The 24,712-nt window shown below is 43.0% G+C and overlaps 1 protein-coding gene across 1 annotated transcript in view; it reads right to left on the minus strand.

Annotated features, from left to right (window-relative positions):
• Acap2 (ArfGAP with coiled-coil, ankyrin repeat and PH domains 2) overlaps positions 1–24,712 on the minus strand; it is a 109,228-nt gene that overhangs the window by 52,604 nt on the left and 31,912 nt on the right. Inside the window, exons 2-4 of the mRNA XM_029544762.1 lie at positions 15,910–15,967; positions 11,285–11,404; positions 10,250–10,303 (exon numbers count right to left, since the gene is read on the minus strand). Of these exons, the coding sequence (XP_029400622.1) occupies positions 10,250–10,303; positions 11,285–11,404; positions 15,910–15,967 (232 nt within the window). The remainder of the gene's footprint in view (positions 1–10,249; positions 10,304–11,284; positions 11,405–15,909; positions 15,968–24,712) is intronic.

The raw sequence follows: 24,712 nt of genomic DNA on the forward strand, positions 1-24,712 counted from the left end.
TTTTGTTTTGGAAACACAAAATCTGCCAAAACTCACTAAAAAGGAATCAATAACTAGCAGACTTAGGAAATAAAACTTGTGATTTAAAACCTCCATTTCTTATAAGTCAAGGTGGTCTTGGATGGCGCTTAGCAATCCAATTTATCCATGAGAAGGCCTTAGGCTCACAGAAACACCAGAGGTAAGTTTCTACATCAGCTGAACTCACAGATGCTGACAAGGGAAACAAGGTGAATGCCTGTCACCGTGAAATGGAAAGACATTCATTAAGACAGTAATGGGCTGGAGAGATGGCTCAGCGGTTAAGAGCACTGACTGCTCTTCTAAAGGTCCTGAGTTCAATTCCCAGCAACCACATGGTGGCTCTCAACCATCTGTAATGAGATCCGATGCCCCCTTCTGGAGTGTCTGAGGACAGCTACAGTGTACTTACATATAATAGTGAATGAATCCTTGGGCCTAAGCAAGCAGGGCTGGAGCAAGCAGAGGTCCTAAGTTCGATTCCCAGCAACCACATGATGGCTCACAACCATCTGTACAGCTTCAGTGTACTCTTAAACATAATAAATAAATAAATCTTTAAAAAAAAAAAAAAAAGACAGTAATAAAAGGGAACATCTCACATGCACACAAACAGATGAAGCTCGGAGCACTTGGCTACATAAGTAAACCCTAGCCACACCGCCTCACAGGCTCTGATTTATATGACCTGCAGGAAAAAGCAAAGCTATAGGTATAGAGAGGAGATAGCAGTTTCCCCGAGGAGATGAGAGAGGGCAGCTGACAGGAGGGAGGACAAGGCAAGGGTGTGCTGGGGGAGGGGCTGACAGACACTGCCTTATCTTGACTTTAGCGGCAGGACACAACCTCTAAAGCTCCACACCACAAGAGATCAGTTTTCATACATGTAAATTAAAAATAACAAATATGGACAGAGTGGGTCTTCTTACCAACTCAGTGCAATTTCATTAAGTGCAAAAGATGACATTTCACCAAAAAAAAGGGAAAAGCTACTTAGAATTATGACATTTACACCTGACCCTAGCCCCAAAAGTACTACTGCCCCCAACAATTTTAAAGAACACACACACCAAGTATGTAACACAACTACAGCTCACACATGCTGGTGGAGACAGGTGTAATCAGCTTTGGAAAATTGTCTCCAAGTTTTGAAGGTTTTGTTCTCTTTAATGATAGTCATATTTTAAGGAATGTAATATTTAAAAGAAATTTTAATATTGAAAATGAACATTTATATTTGATAAAATTATTTTCTTTATTTTTTTCTTAGCATACAACTCCTTCATTATGCAAGTAGTACAAATTCACATGCCATCCTAGAATGAGCCTCACTACCCCTAGACATTTCTATATACACAAATGTTATCCACAGATGTGTATATTAAATATGTATGTATGTATGTATTTAGTCAGTAACTGTATCAATAATAGCCAAAACTAAAAATTTAAAAAAAAAAAAAAATGGTCCACCGTGGTAAGCAAAATAGGGCCACAATTTTTTTTAAAGAGTTTTTTTTTTTTCTTTTGAGACAGGGTCTCACTGTATAGCTCCAGTGTCCTGGAACTTGTATGTAGAGCAAGTTTGCTTTCAAACCAGAGCTCTGCTGGCCGGCCTCTGCCTCCCGCGTGCTGGCATTAGAGGGGCGTGCCACCATAGCAGGCACATTTATCTTTTCTTTCCTTAGATCCGATGCCCAGGCTGGCCTCTAACTGGCTTACAGCACTCCAGCCCCCTGAGTCACCCAGGTAGCTCTGACTAAAAGGCCACAGTACTTCACCTAGAACATCCACGAACTCTTTGGCCATCCTTGTTTCAAAAGCAGACCCGCATTCTTTTCTCAGGTGGGAGCTGTCGCCTGCTTCTTCTAAACAGACATATAGACTTGACAGTGTGACTTCTGGGACTGGGTCACATTTGGAGAGTAACAGACTTTGTTGTCATTAGGACACTCATGCAGTCCTGCAAAGAAGGTCCTTGGAAAACAGCAGTGGCAGCACACGACTTTGATACCAGCACTCAGGACTCAGAAGCAGGCGGATCTCTGGGAGGTCCATGCGAGCCTGGTCTAGAGTGAGTTTCAGGGCAGCCAGCACTACACAGAGAAACTATGTTGAAAAAACAAAGAGAGAGGTGTGGGAGGGAGTGGGGAGCAGTCCTAGGTAAAGAACTTGGGCCTCTGGCTAAGAGGGATATGATTAAAGCACCTTAGACACGGACCTGTCGGCCCATGTGAGGACCTGAAATGCAAAGCCCCAGCCCCGATACTTATGCAGCATCCAGTGAAAAACATCAAGCCAGAGCTGCCCAGTGAGTCTCTCCGAAACTCCTAACTCAGAGAACTATAAGGTAATAGATGCTTGTTATCTTAATCCTTAAGTCCCGGGCTAACAGAAATACAGTGATAGATAATATAGTCATTGGGCTGGAGAGATGGCTCAGCGGTTAAGAGCACTGACTGCTCTTCCAGAGGTCCTGAGTTCAATTCCCAGCAACCACATGGTGGCTCACAATCACCTATAATGGGATCTGATATCCTCTTCTGGTGTGTCTAAAGAGCTACGATATACTCATATAAATAAAATAAGTCTTTATTTAAAAAAAGATAATATAGTCATCAACAAGTGAGTGCTGTATGAGTGGTGGTGCACTCATACAATGCAATGTCACTAAGCAATAACAAGAAGCCAAGCATTATACACACAATATGACCAAGTCTCAAAATAACTGAGTGAAACATACTAGGCCCCCAAAATCAACCAGACTGCAGACCAAGAACTGACTAGGAATGAGGGCTGAGGACAAAGAAGGAATTACAAAGATGCCAAAGAAACTATGGGGGCACAAAATACATCAAGGCTTACCACAATTTGTAATGATGCAGTATGTATACTATTCACTGTAAAGAGTGAGTGTATACCAAAGGAAAAATGTATTTTGAAACTGGAATGTATCATCCACACCCTCTAAAACACTGCACTCCCAAAATAAAAATGTATACGCATTTGATTAGCAAGAGCAGTATTTTAAGAAAGTCATTAGTCTCACTGTGCCTTTCTGAGACATGACATCACTATGTAGTCCAGGCTGGTTGGAGCGAGATTCAATGTTTCCCAGGCTGCCTTCAAGCATGTAGTCTTCCTGCCTCGGCCTCCCAGGCATGCACCACAGCACGTGTCTAGCCTAGGGATTTGTATTTCATCCTTACAGTGAGGACGAGGCTGCTAACGCATGGGCAACTAAATAAAAGCTGTCTCCTCTGCCAATGTCAAGGCAACAACGAACTATGCAACAACGAACTTTCCCAATGCTCAACTGCTGTACAGATCGGCCTCAGTTAGTTGGCTAGAGGTCCATCTCAATTCCTAATCACTAATCTATACCCTGCTAAGGTATACATTTCTTTTCATATGCTAAAAGTAAACATTGACAATAGCCAACACTGCTACTGTGAACAACCATGCACAACAAATAACCAACAAAGGTTTTCTACGAGATCAGTCTCATGTAACTACTGAACAGAAGACAGGACTTGGGAACCAGTGCTCACATTCAAACTGTGTCCCCTTTGGGCATGGGCCTCATAAAAGCAACATTCTCTCTGCTGTACTCAAGGAAAGATGAAAGCTGAGATGTACATCGAAGATGGCAGACAAACCACTTCAGAAAATCAGCAGGGAAACAAAGACAGGCAAGAAGACAACAAGACAGACAAGAAGACAACAAGACAGAAAAGAAGGCCATCCCGCTACAGATCCACAGGTAGCACCAACCCCGCTTCCCGTCCATGCCATGATTTAGGGGCCACTGACTGAGACAATGCGTTGTAAAATCTTTATGATTCCTATTATCTAGGGACCACACCACTCCTACCTGATGACTGTATAGGACACAAAGGCATTATCGCTCTTTCCAGAATTGAGTAGGGGGCAAAGTTATGGCTTCTGACCCTGTAGGATCACTGAGTCTTTTGAGCAATCTCATTAGGCCCTTAATAAAGAACTAAAATAATCAGTAGACTCTTCTTTGTAACCCTCAATAGTTAACAGTCTTGTGAGTTACTGTTATTCTTGTGATAAAGTAACTGACAAAGTCAGCTTAAAGAGAATTTATTCTGACTCCATTCCAGCAGGAAAGGGATGGTAGTGGGAGAGGACATAGCTGTGGCAGCAGGAACATGAGACAGTTGGTCACAGTGCAGCTGCAGTCAGGAAGCAGAAAAACATAAACCGTGGGTGGCACTCACCTCCATCTCCCCTCTTCCCGGTCTATCATTCCTAGACCCAAGCACATCACTTTAACCATAATGTTCTACCCCTAGCTTTCTAATTCATCCAGCTTCCAAAGTCCCCTCAGACTTACCAGATCCAGCACTGCTCGAAAGCCCAGGGCCACCCATAAGACTCAGAGCATGTCTTAACTTTGAGGCATAAAATAACAATAAACAAGTTAACTATTTCTAATATGTAATGAGACAAAGAGGCATTCTCACTCTAAAATGGAGAAACTGGGGACCCGGCAAGGGTCAGACCAAAGCCCAGTTGTGGAAACAAAATTCTGCAGCCACACGTCCATCATCTCTGGCCCTTGGCAGCTTTCAGGTTCGAATGGCCTTGGGTAGCCCTGCTTCTTCAGCTCTCTCTCTCAGCTTGGTGCCATCTGGTCCCTGTAACTTTCTTCTACTGACATACCAGAGCCTTGGCATCTCCAGCCTCCGGGGTCTCCACTGTAACTTGGAGTTCATTTTCAAAAGGACTTCCATGCATGGCCTCTAACCTTGCTTCAGCAGTTTTCTAGAACCTTGCAAGATGCCACAACCCAAAAATTGGCACCATATGGACAGTGCTGGCAGGCTCTGACGTAGTCAGGTACCCTCTACCTGGACCTCTCTGGACCTCGGTGGCTGGACATGGAGAAACATACCCTTGCCTAGAAGGTTGTTTCCACACAAGGAAACCTTCCTGGTGTTCCCGTCCTTTCTCCTTTTCACATGCTGTATGGAGCCTTTCACGGTGGCGTCTCACTAAGACTCTCCATCTGTTATCCCAGCAGACAGCCTTACTGGTGCTCATCTCTCTAACAGACATGAGGCTTTCTCCATGCTCTGCTTGTCCAGGACTTTAAATTTGCCACACTCCTCACCAAAGTCCATGCTTTTCACACTCTTCCATTCTACCCGTGGCTTCTCACTATACACTTAGAGGAGAGCAATGAGCCGTAACCATGCTGCAGCCTGAACGCTTGAAGCCTGAAGCCTTGTAATGTCCACCTCCAATCCAGTTAGCGCCCTGCTCTTTAGCCCAGTCTCACTTCTCAGGAAGCAGAGAATAAATAGCCTGCTTTCCAGAATACAACTGAATGGCTTCTAGCTCAATTTGCCAGACTCCTGAAGAGGGGCTGGGGGAGTCCATATACAAATTAGCATGGGCAGAGGATGTGGAAAAAGTGGAACAAATAAACATTGGTTTACCTGTTGAAACTTGTAATTCTCTGCCATCTTGTGAGCAGTCTACAATGGCCACATTCCTAGCAGTACTCTGAAGGGCCCACTAAATTCTGCTTAAGTGCTCCCACACCCTCCTGCAAACCAGTTCTAAACCTACCAACCACGTGACCAGATTTAGCACAGCATCAGTCCGGCTTCTTAGAACCAGGTTTCAGTCTTTGCTTTTCTCATAACTCTGACTAAGGTGACTGAGGAAGGAAGGGTTTATATTCTGCCACAGTGGGAGGCAAGCCACAGCAAAGAGAGTGGCTCTCACTGGTGGCAGGGGTGTGACACACATTTGTTATTATAAAGGGGAGGATGGGTGCTGGTACTCGGTTTGCATTTGCCTCGCTATTCTGTCCCTGGAATAGTTGCACCTACATTCAGGGTGCATCTCCTTCCTTGGTCAGACTCTCCAGCAGATTTGACTCAGAATCCAATCAACTGCCAATGAAGATTCACTAGTACGAGTCTCAACAGACTAACAGGTGTTTATTGTTCTCCGTCCTCTGCCCATGCTAATCTGTCCACAGACCTTTTTGACCCTCCTCAGGCAATGGTTTTCTACTGGGTTAGGTATTAAAATCAAATTGTTAGCAGAGGGCTAAGCATGGTGGCACACACCAGAAATTCCAGCATCTGAAAGGCTGAGACAGAAGGGCCAGGAGTTCTAGACCAGCCTGATCTGCCTGACATCTCAAACTTCCTAGGAGTGCAGAGTCCCAGCGGACAGCAGCACACCTGTGAGCCCCGCAGTGACCAGGAACCAGAAGCAGAAGATCACAAACGCAGGGCAGCCTGGGAATGTAGCGAGCTGAGCCAGCCTGGACTATCTGAGACCCTGTCAGGAAAAGAGGGAAGGGAAAAGGAGATTAGAGGGGAAAGGAAGGAAGAAAGAGGAAAAAGGAAAGGCAAGGGAGGGAAGAAGGGAGGAGGGGAGAGGCAGGGAGGAAGGGAAAGTAGGGCAGGAGAGAGGCTCAAAATCCACGTTTACTAAAGTCTTCAGGTAGCTTGTTTCTACAGTTACATTAAACTGCAGATAAGGATGGCCTGAGGTGATTGGCAGGAAAAAAAAAAAAAGGAAAGACAGATAGACCAGCTACACATTTCTGGATTCCTCGTTCTTGCTACCAAAGATTCTGAGCTTAATTAGGTCGGTTTACAAATCTGCCCCATATCTGACTGCACTGAGAGAAATCGGCCAACAGCAGCTAAATCATTGACTCATGTCCACTCACTCAGAAAGTAGCCTCTGGTGGGTTTCACAGCTCCAGAAAGAGGCAGACAATTGAGCAGTCCACAAGAGCAGAAGTCCTCTGTAAAGGCTATACAGGAGCGCTTTACTCATGCGATCTGCACTAACCATCCCAATCATGCAACCTTGTCAGGAATACAGTACTCAACAAAGTTGTGTTCCAGAAAAATTTGAAATGGAAATAAATAAAATATAAAAGCAAGGGACTAAATTTGGCCTGTGAGCCATAGTGGACTCGAAGAGTGACTTTCAAACCAGCTGCTGGCCTCGCTGATAACACAGATGTGGAGCTGGGGCTGAGGCCCTGCAGGTCCAACAGTTCACAGGGGATGCTGGGGATGCTGATGTTACTGGGCCAGGGACCACTATTTACGAAGCAGAATCTCTGATGTATATATGAACTCAGAGACTGTCGGCAGCACTCACAGGGCCTGCACAGGTCCAAGCCAGATGGGATTCCAGTGCTAAATAAGAGGAGGAAGTAGATAAAAGCTCCCCTTGCTAACCAAGAAGCTACCTCCAACTCACAACCACTTGCAAAGAAAAAAAATTCGTTTTTTCCAATGGAGTCTCATCAAGTATACAAACCTTACTTGTGCAAGCCCCATGCCCAGCAGTTAAGGGCCAACACAAAACAAACTCATTGGTATTTCTGTAGATGTCTTAATCTCGGAGATTTTTTTTTCTTAGTGGTTTTTTGCTCGTTTATGGTTTCTAAGTGTGTGCGTGTGCGTGTGAGTGCATGTGTGAGTGCATGTGTGTGTGCGTGTGTGCACGCGCTTGTGCTTCTTTAATTTATATACTGTTTTGTTGTTTGTTTTTACCTTTTTGTTTTCTAAAGAGAGAAAGAGAAGGTGTGGGGTTGAGAGGTGGGGATCTGGGACGAGGTGAGGGGAAGGAGCCATGATCAGAATATACTGTATGGGAAAAATATTTCCAATTTAAAATATAATAAATAAATAAATAAATAAGAATCAGGATCTCAAATTTCACTAGTCTTTCTCAGAATCACCTAGGGTACTTTAAAGTGACTGAAGGTAAGAGTTCTGTTATAGGTGTCATAAATAAACATCGTACAGTTTACTACAAGAAGTTTCCCAACATACATACAACTAAACACCATATATTAGAGTTTAAAACTGTGATCAGCTGTGTACCGACAGTCAACAATTCTCCCACGTCTGCAGAAGCATGTCACTGTACAACCAAGAGTTAGACTTAATTTTCTTATCTTGAATTTGGCCTGACTGTGAATCTTGCTGTTTGATTAAAAGATTGTAGCCCAAGGGGAAGCAACATGACTTCTAGACTGTGGTTCTTAAGAAATAAGAGGTGCTAGACACCCAGCCAACTCCAGTCAGTCTTAGCACCAGACAAGTTGATCCTCTAGTCACCCAGCACCCAGCCAGACCAGGAGCAGAGGCTACCTGGCCACCTCACATCCTGCCCAATAAACATGAGTGTGCATTCAAAGTTGCCAAGTACTGGAGGGGATGTCAGATACTGGAAGATACTGTCGGCCACACACAAGACGCTGATGGTCATGTTCTATAAAAATTTTAAAGGCTAGCAGGGCTGTGGTGGCACACGCCTTAATCCTAGCAGTGGAGAGAGGCAGAGGCAGGCAGATTTCTGAGTTCAAGGCCAGCCTGGTCTACAGAGTGAGTTCCAAGATCTCCAGGGCTACACAGAGAACCCTGTCTCAAAAAAAGAAAAAAAAAAAGTACAAGCTGTAAACCACTCGATACAACTGTGGTTTCCAGCTGCTGGGCTCTATTTAGAAGATATGAGGTGACTTCCTCTGCTAACTTTCAAAGTTAAAAGAGCAGTTCTTCTTTTGACAAAGCTACAGACCTCATCCCTTTTTATCTCCATTCTCAATTATCTAAAACTATCAAGGCTCTTGGTCCTAACTCAGGACTACTGCTTGTCATTATTTCTCGAATTATCTCTAACAATGAAGTATGTAAGCTGACATAATCTTCAGCATGACTAAGCTGTGCCGAGTGATTCTGTACGGTAAACTCATCTTTATGTCAGTTGTTGCTTCTTGGCATTTTTAACTGGCTTCTGGTGATAGCTAATCAAAGCCTTTCCTGACAAAATTTCATTCTTTCTTATTTTTAGTTATTGAAAATTTTAAGTATGCAAATGTAACTAAATACACATATTTAATATTTTTAGAAAGTATACTTCTAGAGACTCAAAATCTTTCTTGAAAAATCTACTTTCTAGTTATACATGTGACACTAAAGTGAGCTAATACTTTGTTTTATTCACTAATTCTATATATCAATGTAATTTATTCAAATTATAATATACAGTATGCACATCTACACAAAAACTATCACCAACCTGTAAACCTTACAGCATGCATTCGTGCGTCTCATTGCTAAGCAGATCTATTTCACCACCGACTCTGCACACTGAACAACTTCTCATTGATTACACCCAAAAGACAAATATAGTAGTTCAAAATTATCTCCCTCAACCTAACAAAAAGCTATTAAATAAGTCAATGGTAATAATGGCTCATAATACTTAAATCCAAGGGATTATTTCCTACCAAAAAGACATGTATGTAAATAGACACATATACTCTAAGCTTCTGCAACATAAGAAACAACCTCCTTCCAGAGACTGGACACGCCAGAGCAAGCAACCACTTATGAGATTACTACTACAAGCTAAGGCCGAAATAACTCTTAGGACTGCAGAAATTACACTATGAAATCGGACTATGATATGACAATGCTTTCAGGACCTAGAAAAATGGCTTGGTGGTTAAGAGCACTGGCTCCCTCTCCAGAGGAGCCAGGTTTGAGTCCCAACACCCACACAGTGATTCACAACCACCTGTAACTCAGTTCTAGGGAAGTCTGATGTCTTCTTCTTACCTTTCTTAGTACCAGGCATACACATACATGGAGGCAAAACACTCATACACAAAATACACATACAAATAAATACATCTATTTCCCCCTTTCCAAATATATCTACTTTTAAGACAAGATTGTCCGTGTCAGTTTTTGAAAAAACTAGCTATAATTGCAATAAATATTGATATAAAACTTCAGCTGCAATATAACCAGCCCAACCCTCTCCCCATCCCTCAAAAATGACACAGACTCAAAGTGGGAAAATAACTTTAATGGGTATTATTTTATATTAAGCTTATTATGGGGGATAGAATATCATTTTATAGTGGTGTAGCCATTGGTAAACTATCTATAAAATGAATAAACTGTCCAGTAAATAACCCTTACCCACGGATCAAACAAGCAATGATAATTAAACTCAGTGGAGAAAGATTTATTATACTAGAATTGGAAATAAAGCAAATTCACTTTCCTTCCCTACTACCCACACATATGGAATATTTTATATCCATCCCAACATCAAACCAATCGGGTCCTCAAGTGAGTCAGCTCCTAAGACTGACGCTTAAGTCGCCACCAGGCCTAGCACCCTACTCACACATACTTACTGTGTGGAAATTGATCATTTCCTGAAGACTGTCAGAAAACTTGGTCAAACTTGTCTGTAAGAAAGAAATCAAAGGAAAAGCAAATCATTTATCAGCTATAAAGTGTGTCACAAAATTATTATGGTAGCATTTCTGACAGAAAAATCAAACTGTCCTATAAACAGTAACATTTACTTGCAAGGATAATCTCACTGGCTCACTGGACATGCCCTGCAGGGGTCATGCCTCCTACAAGCCTACATGTGACAACAGGCAAAGGCCTAGAAAAAACAAAGAATTAGTACTGTTCCATCCACAGTGTGCACTACCCTAAAGGTTTGAAAGCATCAATAGTGTGCCCTGCGAGCAACAATGGGTCAAATAATTATCAAAACATACCTGCTACTTCACTATTTAGTTTTCATCATGAAAAAAAAAATCGGTAACACTACAGAATATTGAAAGGGACCCAAGCTAAGCCAGGACAGCATGCTAGCCATACATACACACCAAGTATACAGTTGGGTCCTGTTCTTAGGATGCTAATACTCTGCCCACTACACAGTCAACTACTGGTGACATGTTTTTGTTCCTGACCACTGGCAGCTACATCAGCTCACCTGTCTGAATGTAAACTTGAATACTGTAAAGCAAGATTCAAGCAGTGGTGCTATGTATGCACACAACAAATCAAACTTTCATGTACAATTACCTAAAAAAACAGAAGGCTGGGCAGTGGTGGCACCACACCTTTAAATCTCAATTCTCAGGAGGCAGAGGCAGGCAGATCTCTATGAGTTCAAGGCCAGGCAGGTCAGCAGATCAAATTCCAGGATAGCCAAAGCTACACGGAGAAGCCCAGTCTCCAAAACAAACAAACAAGCAAGCAAACAAAAAAAAAAAAATCAAATCAAAAGAAAACAACAGGAACTACAGAACACGGCTCCAAGGAATGGCAGCTCTTCTGCTGTAACCATCAATAAGGTTAAGTTAGCGCACAATCACATGCCGTCCTGTTGCGCCCATCAGTGTGCCCATAATTTTAGTGATGCCTACCTCAACCACAGCATCATTGCTAGAATACTGGGCCAGGTCCCGAATCCCATTCATGAACTGTTTATTTGCAACACAAAAGGCTTTGCCAGTGTCAATCATCACGATACACAGTTTCACAAGCTGAAAAAGAAAAAAAGAAGAGATGAGAAGGGACTGATCTTGTAGTACCTTCACTGAAGAAGGGTTAGCCTTTGCTACATGAGATAGCCTATTCAATACATAGTACATGCACAGGAAAAGTTATACCAAAAAGCCAACACACACAAAAAAAACTACCTGGTAAAAGAAAGGAAGGGGTAAGGGGCAGCAGCGTGGTGACAACGTGATTAGATGGGACTGTAGGAGCCCGGGGTAAAGCTGCATACACCGGAATCATAGGTTACTTGTGCTGCTCAGGAGCACGCCGCCATCAGACAGATGTCTGAGATGGTTAAACAACCTCTGCTGGAGACCACTGGGGGGAAAAAAAGGATTTCTTCCCCAATGTCTGTTTTGGGCACTGTGTAAAGCCTCGGAACTGAGCCTACACCAGTCTCTCTGGCTCCTTCTCCCTCATTTATGCCTTCGCTGTGGCTCAGTCATGTGATACCTGTGTGGTGTGCACAAGCACTGTGATCAGATACACAGACCATGTGATACCTGTGTGGTGTTCACAAGCACTGATACACAGAGCTAGGCTGCAGCATGCTGTCAAGGCTGCCTCGCATGTCACAGGCTCAAATTCAATCCCTAGTACCAAAAATAAAGACAGCTCTACCACAGGTAACAATAGCATCCAAAACATAGGAAAAAAAAAAATCAGACTTCTAGAAGTACTAATGTTTTTATTGAAATGGAAATCCTTTTGCATGCTTAGAAAATGGCTGCAAGAACACATAAAACCTAGGTCAGAGTGCTTCTCTATCAAAGGAATAGACAGTGAGCAACTCTCACTGGGCACACCTCTTTGCCTTCGAATTTTGTTCCATGTAGGTAATGTTACTCAACATATTAAATATCAAAAAATAAGTAAATTAAAAGGAGAGGCTAATACATAGTATAGCATGATTAAAACAGGATTTTCAGATCGATCTATTCAGGTTCAAATCCTAATGCCACCTACGAGGGTCTAGGTGACCTCAATTTAATAAACCTTCATTTCCTCGTCTGTGTAATGTGTAACAGTGATATGGTATGAACCCACAAGAAGCTTCTATTCAGAGAGATCACGAAAAATATCTCAGCAAAGCAACTACAGGTGCATGGTCACTGCTCAGCAGAGGGTCTGCCTCCCATGGGCAAGCTTTCTCACTGATATTTGTTTCTGTTTTGCTTTATAGGAAACAGAGGTAACAGACAAGGGAAAGGAGAGAGGCAGCTGAGGGTTTGCACAGAAAAAGATACGTTTATTACTGCAAAAGAACATGTTACTTCTAGACTAGGAAAGAGAAATAAAACCATTCCCACCAAGCAGAAAGAAGAGCACCATGTCAGTCTTATAAGGCAGTCAGCCACACAGGGCCACAGAGGGGCGAGAGACCTGTGATCCCGAGGGAAATGCATCTAGCATCTCAGGAAACTGAAGCTATAGCAAACACACTGTACCTTCATGGTGCAGTTTACATCATTAAGATTCACACAAGAGGAGCCTACTGGGCATAGTGGTGCCTATAGCATAGCTCTAAGAGCCTGAGGCAGGGGAATCACTAGCATGGGGGTTGAAAACTAGCCTAGACAACAAAATGAGACTCTTGTCTCAATAATTAAAAAATATAAGAATGCTTACTTTGTCTTCACTTTTACTTTTCTTAAGTGAAAGCAGCCGTGTTGCGTGGCTAACTGATACATGATCCCATTTATAAAAACTATTCGGAAGAGACAATCCACAGAGACAGAAACTAGCTCAGGATACACAGGACAAAGGGAACCTAGAAGCAGCAGCAGGCTCCTCTTTGGGGAAGAGGGAAATGTCCTGGAATTAGACCAAGGTAATGATGTCCAACATTGTGACTACACTAAAAACCATTTTAAAATACATTTTTTACGTTAGGTGAATTTTATCTCAATAAAAAAAATGATTCCCCCTAAAAGTATAATGAAATGAATTTTAAAATGATCTACAGAGGATAACAGTGGTGAAGTTACTTGTGACTAACTAGACATCCTGTGCTCATGCAGGGCAGCTGCTACCATCAGTGGCATGTACACTGTCCCCCATCGTGTCCCTCCCAAACTATAAATAAATAAATAATTCCAAAATGCTGCCGCTGACCTTGCCCCCAGCCCATTCTTGTCCTGGCCTGTGCGAGGCTGATGTCTGTGGCTGTGCCATGCTGCACATCTGGCCTGTCCTGGATCACGGTTATTCTGATCCGGATCTTGGTATTTACGGCATTAAGAAAATGGCCTGAATTGTTCACGTAGTTTCTCACCAGTATGTCTGAAAGCATGTATTCTAACAATGATGATCACTAAGAAGTAGACAGTTCTTCAGTCAGCTATAGATTGCCTTCATTCTGACAGATCTGACAAGGTCCTGAATTACATGTACATGATACAGATTGCCATGAAGGAGGACGTGGATGATTTCATTGGGTCAGATTCTTGGTACTCAGTTCTCAGATGAACTTTGTTCTCAGAATTGTGATGTCTAGTTAAAAATAATGGTCAAAGTATGGGATCAGATTAAACTGCCCACTGGAGACGATCAGGATGCTAGAAGTGAAGAAATGGGGATTATGACAGTGTCCCCACTGACGCAGTAGTGGGGAGACTGTGTCCCTCCACAAGTCAGGACAGGAAGTCTCCAACAACTATGCTTGGGGTTCAAAAGAAATTTTGAAAGAGCTGAGGAGTGAGGATAATCTGCACAGACCCCAGAATCCAAAGATCTGGGGGTCCCAGATGCCTCAAGTCTTTTAACATTTAATATGAAATGAGTGATGGGAAAACCAGGCAGACTCCAAGCTGGACAACAGATGCTCGTGGCAGCCTCTGAGTGAATGTGTGCTTTAGGGCCACCACTGAGAGCAAACTAGCTGGCCAGGCACATGGTAACATGTTTTCTTTTCTTTTCTTCTTCTTCTTCTTTTTTTTTTTTTTTTTTTTTTTTTTGGTTTTTTTTTTTCGAGACAGGGTTTCTCTGTATAGTCCTGGCTGTCCTGGAACTCACTCTGTAGACTCACTCTGTAGACTCAGAAATCCGCCTGCCTCTGCCTCCCAAGTGCTGGGATTAAAGGCCTGCGCCACCACGCCCGGCGGTAACATGTTTTCTAATAGTACAGATTGAGAAGTATGTAAAATTGCACAGGTCATTTGTGAAATGTGTACAAAAGGTTTCACACCCAGGCCCACCTAAAAGAACACAAAAACATCCACCCAGACTAAACCCTATAGCTGTGAGGTATAGAGGAAGTCACTTATCTATACCCCTGAATTAAAGAAACACAAAAGGGTGCATAGCAATGAAAGACTGTGTCACATGTGTGACAGAGCCTTCCAACACACACCTCACCTCAAAGACCATGCACCAAGACCCATGCTAGGCACTTTACATATGATGTAACACCTTGTGTCATTCTTTTAAAGCCTCTGTTAGGGAGACAAATGCCCTAATTTTCCCTGGTTTGAAAAGTAAGGAACCAAGGCCCAGAAAAGTCGAGGAAGCTGCCCAAAACTATATAACTTAGTTACATGATAGTCTCCTGCAAAACTAGGCAGCTCCAGGCTCTGTGCTCTCAAGCTCAAGGTTCTGCTACAAAATAAAATAAATAATAATAGAACGGAGAAAGGCAAGGGCCAGAAAGCAGTATTTTAAATGCTGTTAGTTTCCTCACATTCTGAGTCTCTTTTGGTAAAGAAAGTCTCTAGAGTTCCAGAATTTTGATAAAATGCTGACCAATGACCCCCAGATGATGCCTGTGTATGCGAGGGTCACAGCAATACCATTTAAGTGTGCAGTAGAAGAAATCACTGTCAGGAGAGGTATGTTAAACCTATGCCTATGCCTGTTGCTAGGAATCTGGAGAGATGTCACCAAACAGCAGTTACAGAGGGACATCTACATAGATGGGTCAAAGTCATGTATTTCTCGTTCTGATGCTTCTGTCTGGCACACAGCAGACAGTGCCTCATGGGCACACATCCAAAAACACGGAACAGCACGGCGATGGAAACCGATGTACCCTTGCCCTTAAATAAGTTAACTGGTAAACTATTAAGTACTTTAAGCATTTCTAGAATTAGCTTAAAAATGAAATGAACAATTTTAATTGTACTTGCATCTGAACCTAGCCACACTGAAACTTACACCAAGGATCATCCAGGTTATATATGAAATCCAGTAAGTATCTGAAAAGAAACTCAAAATTTTTGGATGGAGAAGAAGAAAGGAGCAAACTTCTAACCACATAAAGAAAGCTCTGAGAGGTTCTAAAGTGAGGCGTGGACACCAGTTTTGACAACTCATCTTGGAACCAACAAGCTACTCAACATATCCAGCCTTCGTTTCCTCATGCAGCAAGCCAGGGTGACAGCGCCTCTCCTCACAGAGATCCCAGGTAAATAAACCAGTTACCGTTGGGGCGCTGACTGCTCATCATGGGAAGTGAGAGTTAATGTTCTTCAGACTTAAATGTAAAGTTTACCTTGTCGAGTTTTAGTTCCAGCTCAGCCACATCTCCTTCTACCTCTTCCAAGGCGGCCCTAGGAGAATGGGATAGAACACAAGTTAGTTCATTTCTTTAAAGGTATCTTTACTCTTGAGAAACAGATTTTCATTCTAAGTGAGTACACAGATACAAATGGTTAAAAGTTATCCTTTAGCCGGGCGTGGTGGCGCTCGCCTTTAATCCCAGCACTCCGGAGGCAGAGGCAGGTGGATTTCTGAGTTCGAGGCCAGCCTGGTCTACAAAGTGAGTTCCAGGACAGCCAGGGCTATACAGAGAAACCCTGTCTCAAAAAAAAAAAAAAAAAAAAAAGTTATCCTTTATGTAAATGTGACAATAACACAGTAGCACAGATCATAAAATGATTAGGCTAGCTTTAACATTCATTTGTAAGTACATGTATGTAGGTGGGTATGTGCACAATTGCATGAGTACACACAAAAGCCAGGAGCATCAGATGCCCTGAGCTGGAGTTGAGACAGTCAAGCCTTCTGACACAATGTGGGGAACTGAATCTGGGTCCTCAGAAGAGGAGAAGTGGGCTTAATGCCAAGCCACCTGCCACCCCCATGCTAACTTATGTTTAATCACTAACACCATTCAAATTAGTAGCAATATTCTGAATTGTCCTGTATATTCTGAAAAATGGACTAAGAATATGTAAGCAAGGGCATAAAATACAGAGAAAGCACCAATCAAATAAAATCACCGAAATCCTAATTTCAAAAAAGAAAAAGAATAAAAATGTTTTAACAGTTGAGCTTTAACCAACTCTGATTTGTAGATGATGAAGTATATGTAACCAAACAGCCGCACTAGCAATCAAAGGGGCTTTTACTATGAGAAATAAAAATAAGGATAATTTATCTCCTGTCAGTGTAATTTTAATACTGAAAGCTCTGCAAAGGTTAAAGGATACAGAAAGAAGCAAGCAAGCAGTGAGCCTGAGGCTCTTAATGGCAGGGAGAAAGCGACCATGCTGCCCCGGGCTGCACCCCAACACTGGGAAACTGAAACACAGCTGTAATCACAACGTTGTAAGGGTAAGATGCTACACCGAAAGTGCTATGTAGCAAAACACAAGTTACATCTTGAGTCACCCATGCTCTGTGCATACTGCAATAGGACCCAAACCCTCAGGGGACCAAGTAGACACTGTGCCGCTGAGCCCCAGCTGCCGCCCCACACGCTTTCTTAGACCCACTTGGTGTCCTAGCAGTTTTCCAAGTTATTTTAAGAACTAACCAGAACTTGTTTTAATTGGATAGTAATGGGAGACTACCTGCCCATTCTTAAGGAATGGACTGAACAAAACTAAACAAAATACAGCAGCTACTTCTGCTACCTGATGACCTTTGAATAAATATTTTATCAGCTCCATCTGAGGACACACACTTTTAAAGCTTTTAACCTAAGTTATTCAGTATCCATGTGCCATTACCGATGAAATCCTCTTACATATGCTTCAAGAGCGCAGGAAGCAGCACACCTCAGAAGCAGGGCACTTCTTCCCTACTGACAGATGCCCACTGTCTTCCAGTGCTGTTCACACCACACACTGTTCCCTCAGCCTGGAAGGTGTGATACTCACCCTTACCCTATACACCATTTAAACTCATTTCACACCTGAGAAGAAATAAACGTATAAATGAAATAAGTGAAAATAAATGAAAACTAAGATAAAGGACAGTGTCTTCTTAGGTAAGAAAGCGAGTGTCTACATGAGGGTGCAAGGCATGCAGCCTAGCACTAAGGGCACAGAGAGAGGAGCATCCTTGAGCCGGGAGTCCTAAGACAACCTGGGCAACAAACACCCTCATCTCAAAATAAATACACAAATGAAGTTCATCTTACTGACAGGAGAATATGTGCATGAGATTACATTATTACACTGAGAGAGAAGAAAACTACAAAATAGGATAACATAAGCCCAAACTTATATGGGAGAAAAAAAAAAAGCCTTGGAGAAACATAAAAAATTATCTATGAGCAGATGTACCAGTCTGAACTATAACACAGAGAACTGGGACTGGAGAGCAGGCTGCAGAAAGAAGGATTTGCATTCTATTTATACCCCTGGATATGTCAGCATTTTCAACCATGTTACATTTATTTTAGACAACTCAACAAGTGGCTTCCTTTAGGAATTGTCCCCTCACTCACTTAGGCTACATGACAAACACTCCCGAACCCTGAAGGCTGTGGTGCACATCTCTTCCAATATTCACTTCTCTGGCAGTCTGAGCCAGTCACAGCCAGGCAGACAGACACAGCCGTGCAGAGACTCAAAGAACTGCCGAGTTAAAGAACAAGCACATTCAGTCTGACTTCCGGGGTCTTCCTTTACATTTTAGGCTTTATCTTAGCTAAATTTTCAAATTATTATTTTAAAAATAAGCAATCTTAGATTTGATTACATCATTGATCTTTACTAAACATGTATTCACAGGCTGGTAACACTTTATATATTGTCCAATTATATATTTCACTGGGTAATCCTATACCTTTATCTATAAGAATGAGTGGATGTGTGAAGGCTGGTGCTGGCAGAGTGTTCTGTTGCCCTAGCTACTGAGAGTGAGGCAGGAAAACAGCTAGAGTCCAGGAGTCCATATCATCTGGCAATACAGCAAGACCATTAAAATAAAATATAAATAAATAAAATGTAAGGGGGGAGGAGCTGTAAGGGCTGATCCGGTCCCTGCCATCAGCCACAGACAGACACCGGCACCCTGTCCTCTCAGGTGAGACCTGCTTCCTTTCACTTCTAGTCACTGGTGTGACAGAGCCAAGGTCAGTCATGTAGTAGATGAGATGATAAGCAAATCTATACAATTTTCCTTCAACCTCTGCATGAAGCGATCACTCCTCTGCAACTCTCCCAGGTATCACTAAGCATAAAACTTTTCTAGGCGGGAAAGATAGCTCAGTAGTTAAGAGCACAGACTGCTCTTCCAGAAGTCCTGAGTTCAAATCCCAGCAACCACATGGTGGTTCACAACCATCTGTAATGGAATTCTACGCTCTTCTGGCATGTCCAAAGAAATAAATGAATCTTTAAAACAAAAAACAAACAAATAAAAAACCTTTTCTAAGTGCAAATCGTTACAAAAGCCAAAATTACAGGCTCCATTTCTTTCACAGCTTAAAATTTAATACTCAAAAAATGGAATCAGGAGGCTTGCGGGGATGGTTCAGTGGATAGCGCAGTTGCTTTGCAAGCATAAGCATCCGAGTCAGATCCCCAGGGCCCACATGAAAATGCCGGTGACTGTGTGCGCCTGTAGTCCCAGCACGGGTAGGTGAAGACAGGTAGGTGCCGGGGCTCCCTGCCAGCCAGAGAAAGCCTATCTCCAAGGAGGAAACTGTCCTCCATCCTACACACACACACACACACACACACACACACACACACACACACGCGTGCGCACACCAACAAATATGCCTGGACACACATGAACAAAACATATGCATGCATATGCCCCCTACATACATACATACACACACACACAAGCACACATGACGAAATACACATGTACACATGTTCCTACACAAGACCAAACACACATACTCCCACACACATGCTCCCACACACATGTACATGTTCCACACACATGAACAAACATGCACATACACACATGCTCTCTCACACACATTGGTTTTTGTTTGTTTGCTTTGGTTTTCTGAGACAGGGTTTCCCTGTATATCTCTGCTGTCCTGGAACTCACTTTTTAGACTAGACTGGCCTCAAACTCAGAGATGTGCTTGCCTCTGCCCCTGAAGTGCTGGGATTAAAGGCCACCACTGGCCAGTCACACACACACTTTTAAAAAAAAAAAAAAAAAAAAAAAATTCAGGGCTGGTGAGATGGCTCAGCGGGTAAGAGCACCCGACTGCTCTTCCAAAGGTGCAGAGTTCAAATCCCAGCAACCACATGGTGGCTCACAACCATCTGTAATGGGGATTCGATGCCCTCTTCTGGTGTGTCTGAAGACAGCAACAGTGTACTCACATACATGAAATTAATAAATAAATCTTTTTAAAAATGGAATGCAGCATACTGCATTTATAAAAAAAAAAAAATCAAACTTGGTCTGCTCAGGGGTAGAATATTGTTTGCTAGGAAGTGCAGGTAAAAACCCTGGGTTCCATCCCAAACACAGACTTAAAAAAAAAAAAATACATTTTTTCAAAAGGCCACTCAGCCAAATGATGAATGAAAATGTAAGACTGAGCATAAAAATAAGCAAAACTAAGTAATAAGGACTACTGGTGGCTCTGGCATGTGTGTGTGTGTGTGTGTGTGTGTGTCTGTCTGTCTCTCTCTCTCTCTCTCTCTCTCTCTCTCTCTCTCTCTCTCTCTCTCTCAGTTTAGTGTTGCTGGGTTTGGGGAGGATCTCAAGGTCAGCCTGGCTACATTTATTTATTTATTTATTTATTTATTTATTTATTTATGGCAAGGCGCCACCACCCTTCACTTCAACTAGGCCATACAATTATGCAATAAAAAATGCTGGAACAAGATATTCAGGGTCACTAACAAGCACACAAATGTCCTCCAGCAATTAAGAGCAGACTGGAGACTCAAGTCTTCACTACCTGCTAACAAGTCATAAAGTAACAAGTATTCAAGACGTCAGTCACAGGAGGCTGGGATGTGGGTCACTAGTAAAGCACCACATGACTGTGGCAAGGCCCTGAATATGAGCCCAACATCACACACAAAAAGTTGCGCATGCATATGTGCATGAATGTATAGAATGTATAGAATTGAAACTAACATTTGTAGTCTTGTTTTATAAAATGGCTCTATTCCAAGAAATTATATACACAGAATAATCATTTATCCTTGAACTGCTGCGTGTGTCATGGTTAAATATAATCCCTAGCCAACTTCCTTTCTCAGCTCAACAGCCTTTTCCAACTTGAGCAACACTAGGCTATTCTTCACCAAGAAAGGACAATGGCCAGATCCAGGACAGCTCACCGATCCAAAGCAGCCAACCCTGTGACTAACAGCCAAGAAAGAGCGACAGAAAGTCTCTACAGCAAGCCACAGCTAGCTCCCCGTGACAGTGAACGTAAACCCTGGAAAGTCATTTCCTAATAGAAATCTCTCATTAAATCATTTATATCATGAATAGCTACCTACTTATCTGGTAAAGTCCAGATCCGCTCTATTCTATCTCTGTGAGGCCTTTATAATGAGGGGCAGGGAAATGGAGTTTTTATGACCTTGACTTTATATCTTACTAGCTATATGAGCAAATTATTATACTTCCATTTCTTCTACAAAGTAAAATAACAAGGTCTCCTGGAGAAAGTGTGACCAATTTTGAAGACTTTGAAAACTGTAGCGAAGCGTTGGGCACTTGGCAACAGATGATGACTGCCGCCTGCCCTCCAGTATAGTACACAACCAAGATCTCCTAAGCCTGATTCCAACCCAGGCCAGAGGACTGGGAATAACAGCAGGGAGCTGAAAAACCCTCTTGGTTCCCAGAGTTGTCCTCTCAGAGCCTGTGTAAACACAGGAAAACCCACTCTGAGATCAGAACAGAAGCAAGCCAAGGCTTTACACAGGGAGCTGATCCCCAGGCCAAGGCTTTACACACAGGAGCTGATCCCCAGGCCAAGGCTTTACACACAGGAGCTGATCCCCAGGCCAAGGCTTTACANCTTTACACACAGGAGCTGATCCCCAGGCCAAGGCTTTACACACAGGAGCTGATCCCCAGGCCAAGGCTTTACACACAGGAGCTGATCCCCAGGCCCTATAGAACCAGAGGCTGCTTTGTACTTTTTTTTTTTTTAAGTCCCTGTGAATGGAATTAAAAGTTCTGCCTTCCCCAATTATCTTAGAGATATTATAGCTACACCTATTTCCTCAAATTGCAACCAGCCAAACTTGCAGGCTCCAACAAGAAACTCTAAAGTGAAGAAAACAAACAAAATACAATAGAAAACTAGCAAAAGTGAGTTTTCACTCTTCCAATCAATTAATATGAATCCCTACGAAATACATGACACTCTTCAGCCCTCTGTCTAGTCACCCATAAAAGGAGAGGATCGGACTACCCAGTCCTGCAGTATTACTTTAAAATCAACAGTCTATTATAACAGCATTCTAAACAAGCCTAAAACCTAAATCTGATTCTCTGTTTCCCAAGGGAGATTTTCTTTAGGCTCTTGCTTGTGAATTAGTTAAAAATGAACAAACAAACAAACAAACGAATGAATGAACAAACACAGCTTATAAATTATGAAGTCTTTTCTGTGTCAACACCATCATCCTTCTGCAGGGTTTCCTCTGTGTACATCATGTAACATAGGAGTATGAAAATAGCACAATTTTTCAAAGCTTTTTGAACAACATTTTGGGTGGAAAAGTTATATATTTTATACAGATTACAAAATACCCTGCCACTCTCCCAAAATAAAAGTAATTTTTCAAAAGAAAGGGTTGTAACTTGAGAAACAGTTCTTTATCTCTCAAGTTCTCCCCTGACAATATCATCCACATTAAAATGGCAGGGGACTGGAAGGAATACAAGCAAGCATGCAACAGGCCAAAGGACACGGCTGAAATACAGGTAGCGTGGTCAGGTAAGACCACATCTGCAAGTCACTACTCAAAAATCACTCACTCTGTAAATCTCACTCACAATTTAAAAATAAAAATAGACAAGCAGTGGTGGTGTACACCCTTAATCCTAGCACCGGGGAGGCAGAGGCTTTGAGGCCAGCCTGGTCTAGAGTGAGCTCCAGGACAGCCAGGGCTACACAGAGAAATGGTGATAAGGAAGGAGAGAAGGGAGGGAGGGAGAGAGGGAGGGAGGGAGCGAGCGAGCCAAGCCAAGCCAAGCCAAGCCAAAGGCTAAGCTTCTGTTTATCATGCAGACTGTTGTATTCTGCACAGTGAAGCTGGGGTGGAGGACGACTACTCAAAGGAGCTTCTGGCCCTAGCACTCCACCTCTCTCCAGGGGTGTGTGTGACTTCTACAGCCACACCTGGCATCTCCTCAGTGTGGCAGACAGCAGCTATGTCCAGTCATGTGTATCACGTGCAATGGCAAATATTCTCTATTGATAGGACACCAGCCTAATGAAATACTAGAAACATCAATCAGTGTGAAATCACCTCATTCCCCCTCATAAGACGCAATACTAGTTCAGACAGCTCTTTGAACGCATACCTCCTCCCCTAAGAGCCTGTATTTCCTGTTGAGGGAGGTAGTGAATTCAAGCAGGGGAGATGCCAGGATAATTACCGTGGGAGCTAACACCATGCCACAGGAGAAGGCGGCAGAGGAGAGAGCCCACTTGTTACACTGGGATCAATAATCAGCAGTGACACTGCTAACCCGTCCTTTACACCCTTTTGAAATGAATATAGGGAAGCCATTCTAATGAGAGGAAAAGAGAGATAAGGCAAAACACACACAGGCGTGCGCGCGCGTGCACACACACACACACACGCCTATACGTACATACGTACATATAGGCTATGTAAAGCTGCCTTCAACTGAGCCCAGGAAACAAATGTTGGAAGATGCTTCTCTCTTAAAACCACACGGGCACACAGCACACACGCGCGCGCGCACACACACACACACACACACACACACACGCACGCACGCACGCACGCACGCACGTCACTGCTATGGGGTTTGATAGTAAAGTTACCAGGATTGGGGCACCGTATAAAGACATAAAATCAAATTTACCCAAGCTAAAATCCAGTGCTTACACTGTTCCTGGGGGTGGGGGGTGTTCATCAATAGCCTTATAGATAAAAGCACTATAAACACCATGGTTTATAAACAGCAAAGAAGGTACTTCCATGTGGGAAGGATACCAGGGCTGCAGACACTGTCAGGATGGCTGAGCTACTGAAAGCAGCAGAGAGAACAGATTCCGAGGAAGAGGGGAGCAAGCGGGGCGACTCCTAGAGTCAGTTGGGGCTCACACGAGACCGGTGCTCTTGCTTTCAGTGGATCCCAGAGATCCTTCTCAGGTTAATTGCTCATGAGAACACGGGATGCCCTGGAAACCAGAGGGTTAGAGAAGTACAAACTCAGCCTTTCGGGGTTCTCCCCTTGACATGGTGGATTCTACAATCATAGCTACAACTTTTCCTGGTTCCTCCTGGAACAAAGCATATTAATACCTAAAATCAATTAAATACCTGAATCAAGAACTGAAATACATCTTAGAGAATCGCCGAATGACAAAACCTCGTAATGAAACTGAAGTCGCATCCTTAGCCGAGCATATTTCCAGTTCTGTATCCCCATGAAAAGCCTGCAGTCTTCCATTATTTATAACATGGACACAGAATAGCAAGTTTAAAAGTCTAATAGACAAGCTCTGAAGGCAATCTCACACTATGAGCAACCTAAGATAGTAAACTGTGTGAAGCCATGGCTCGGGTTAAAGCCATATACTGCTCAGTTCCTTCCCCATGTCCACTCAGGAGGCTCACAGTCAACTCTACCTCCCGTTTCTGGGGGTCCTCTTCAGACTCCTCGGGACCCTGCACTCATACATGACCTTTCGCAAACACACATTTACACAATTTTAAAAATGAATAAAGTCACGCCTGTGCTCACTTCAGACAGAGCCTGCTAGTCCACACTATCAGGTCTCAAACCGAGACAAATAGCTGAAGTCCCTATTTAACATCAAAGAGGACCTGGCCACCAAGTTCTCCCAGCATCCCGCAGTCCCACCTGTTACAGCCCCTGGCTGGCATACCCCTGAACTCTTCACCTCGGAGATG

The sequence above is a fragment of the Mus pahari genome, chromosome 12 (genome assembly GCF_900095145.1).
Source record: "Mus pahari chromosome 12, PAHARI_EIJ_v1.1, whole genome shotgun sequence".
Lineage (NCBI taxonomy): Eukaryota > Metazoa > Chordata > Mammalia > Rodentia > Muridae > Mus > Mus pahari.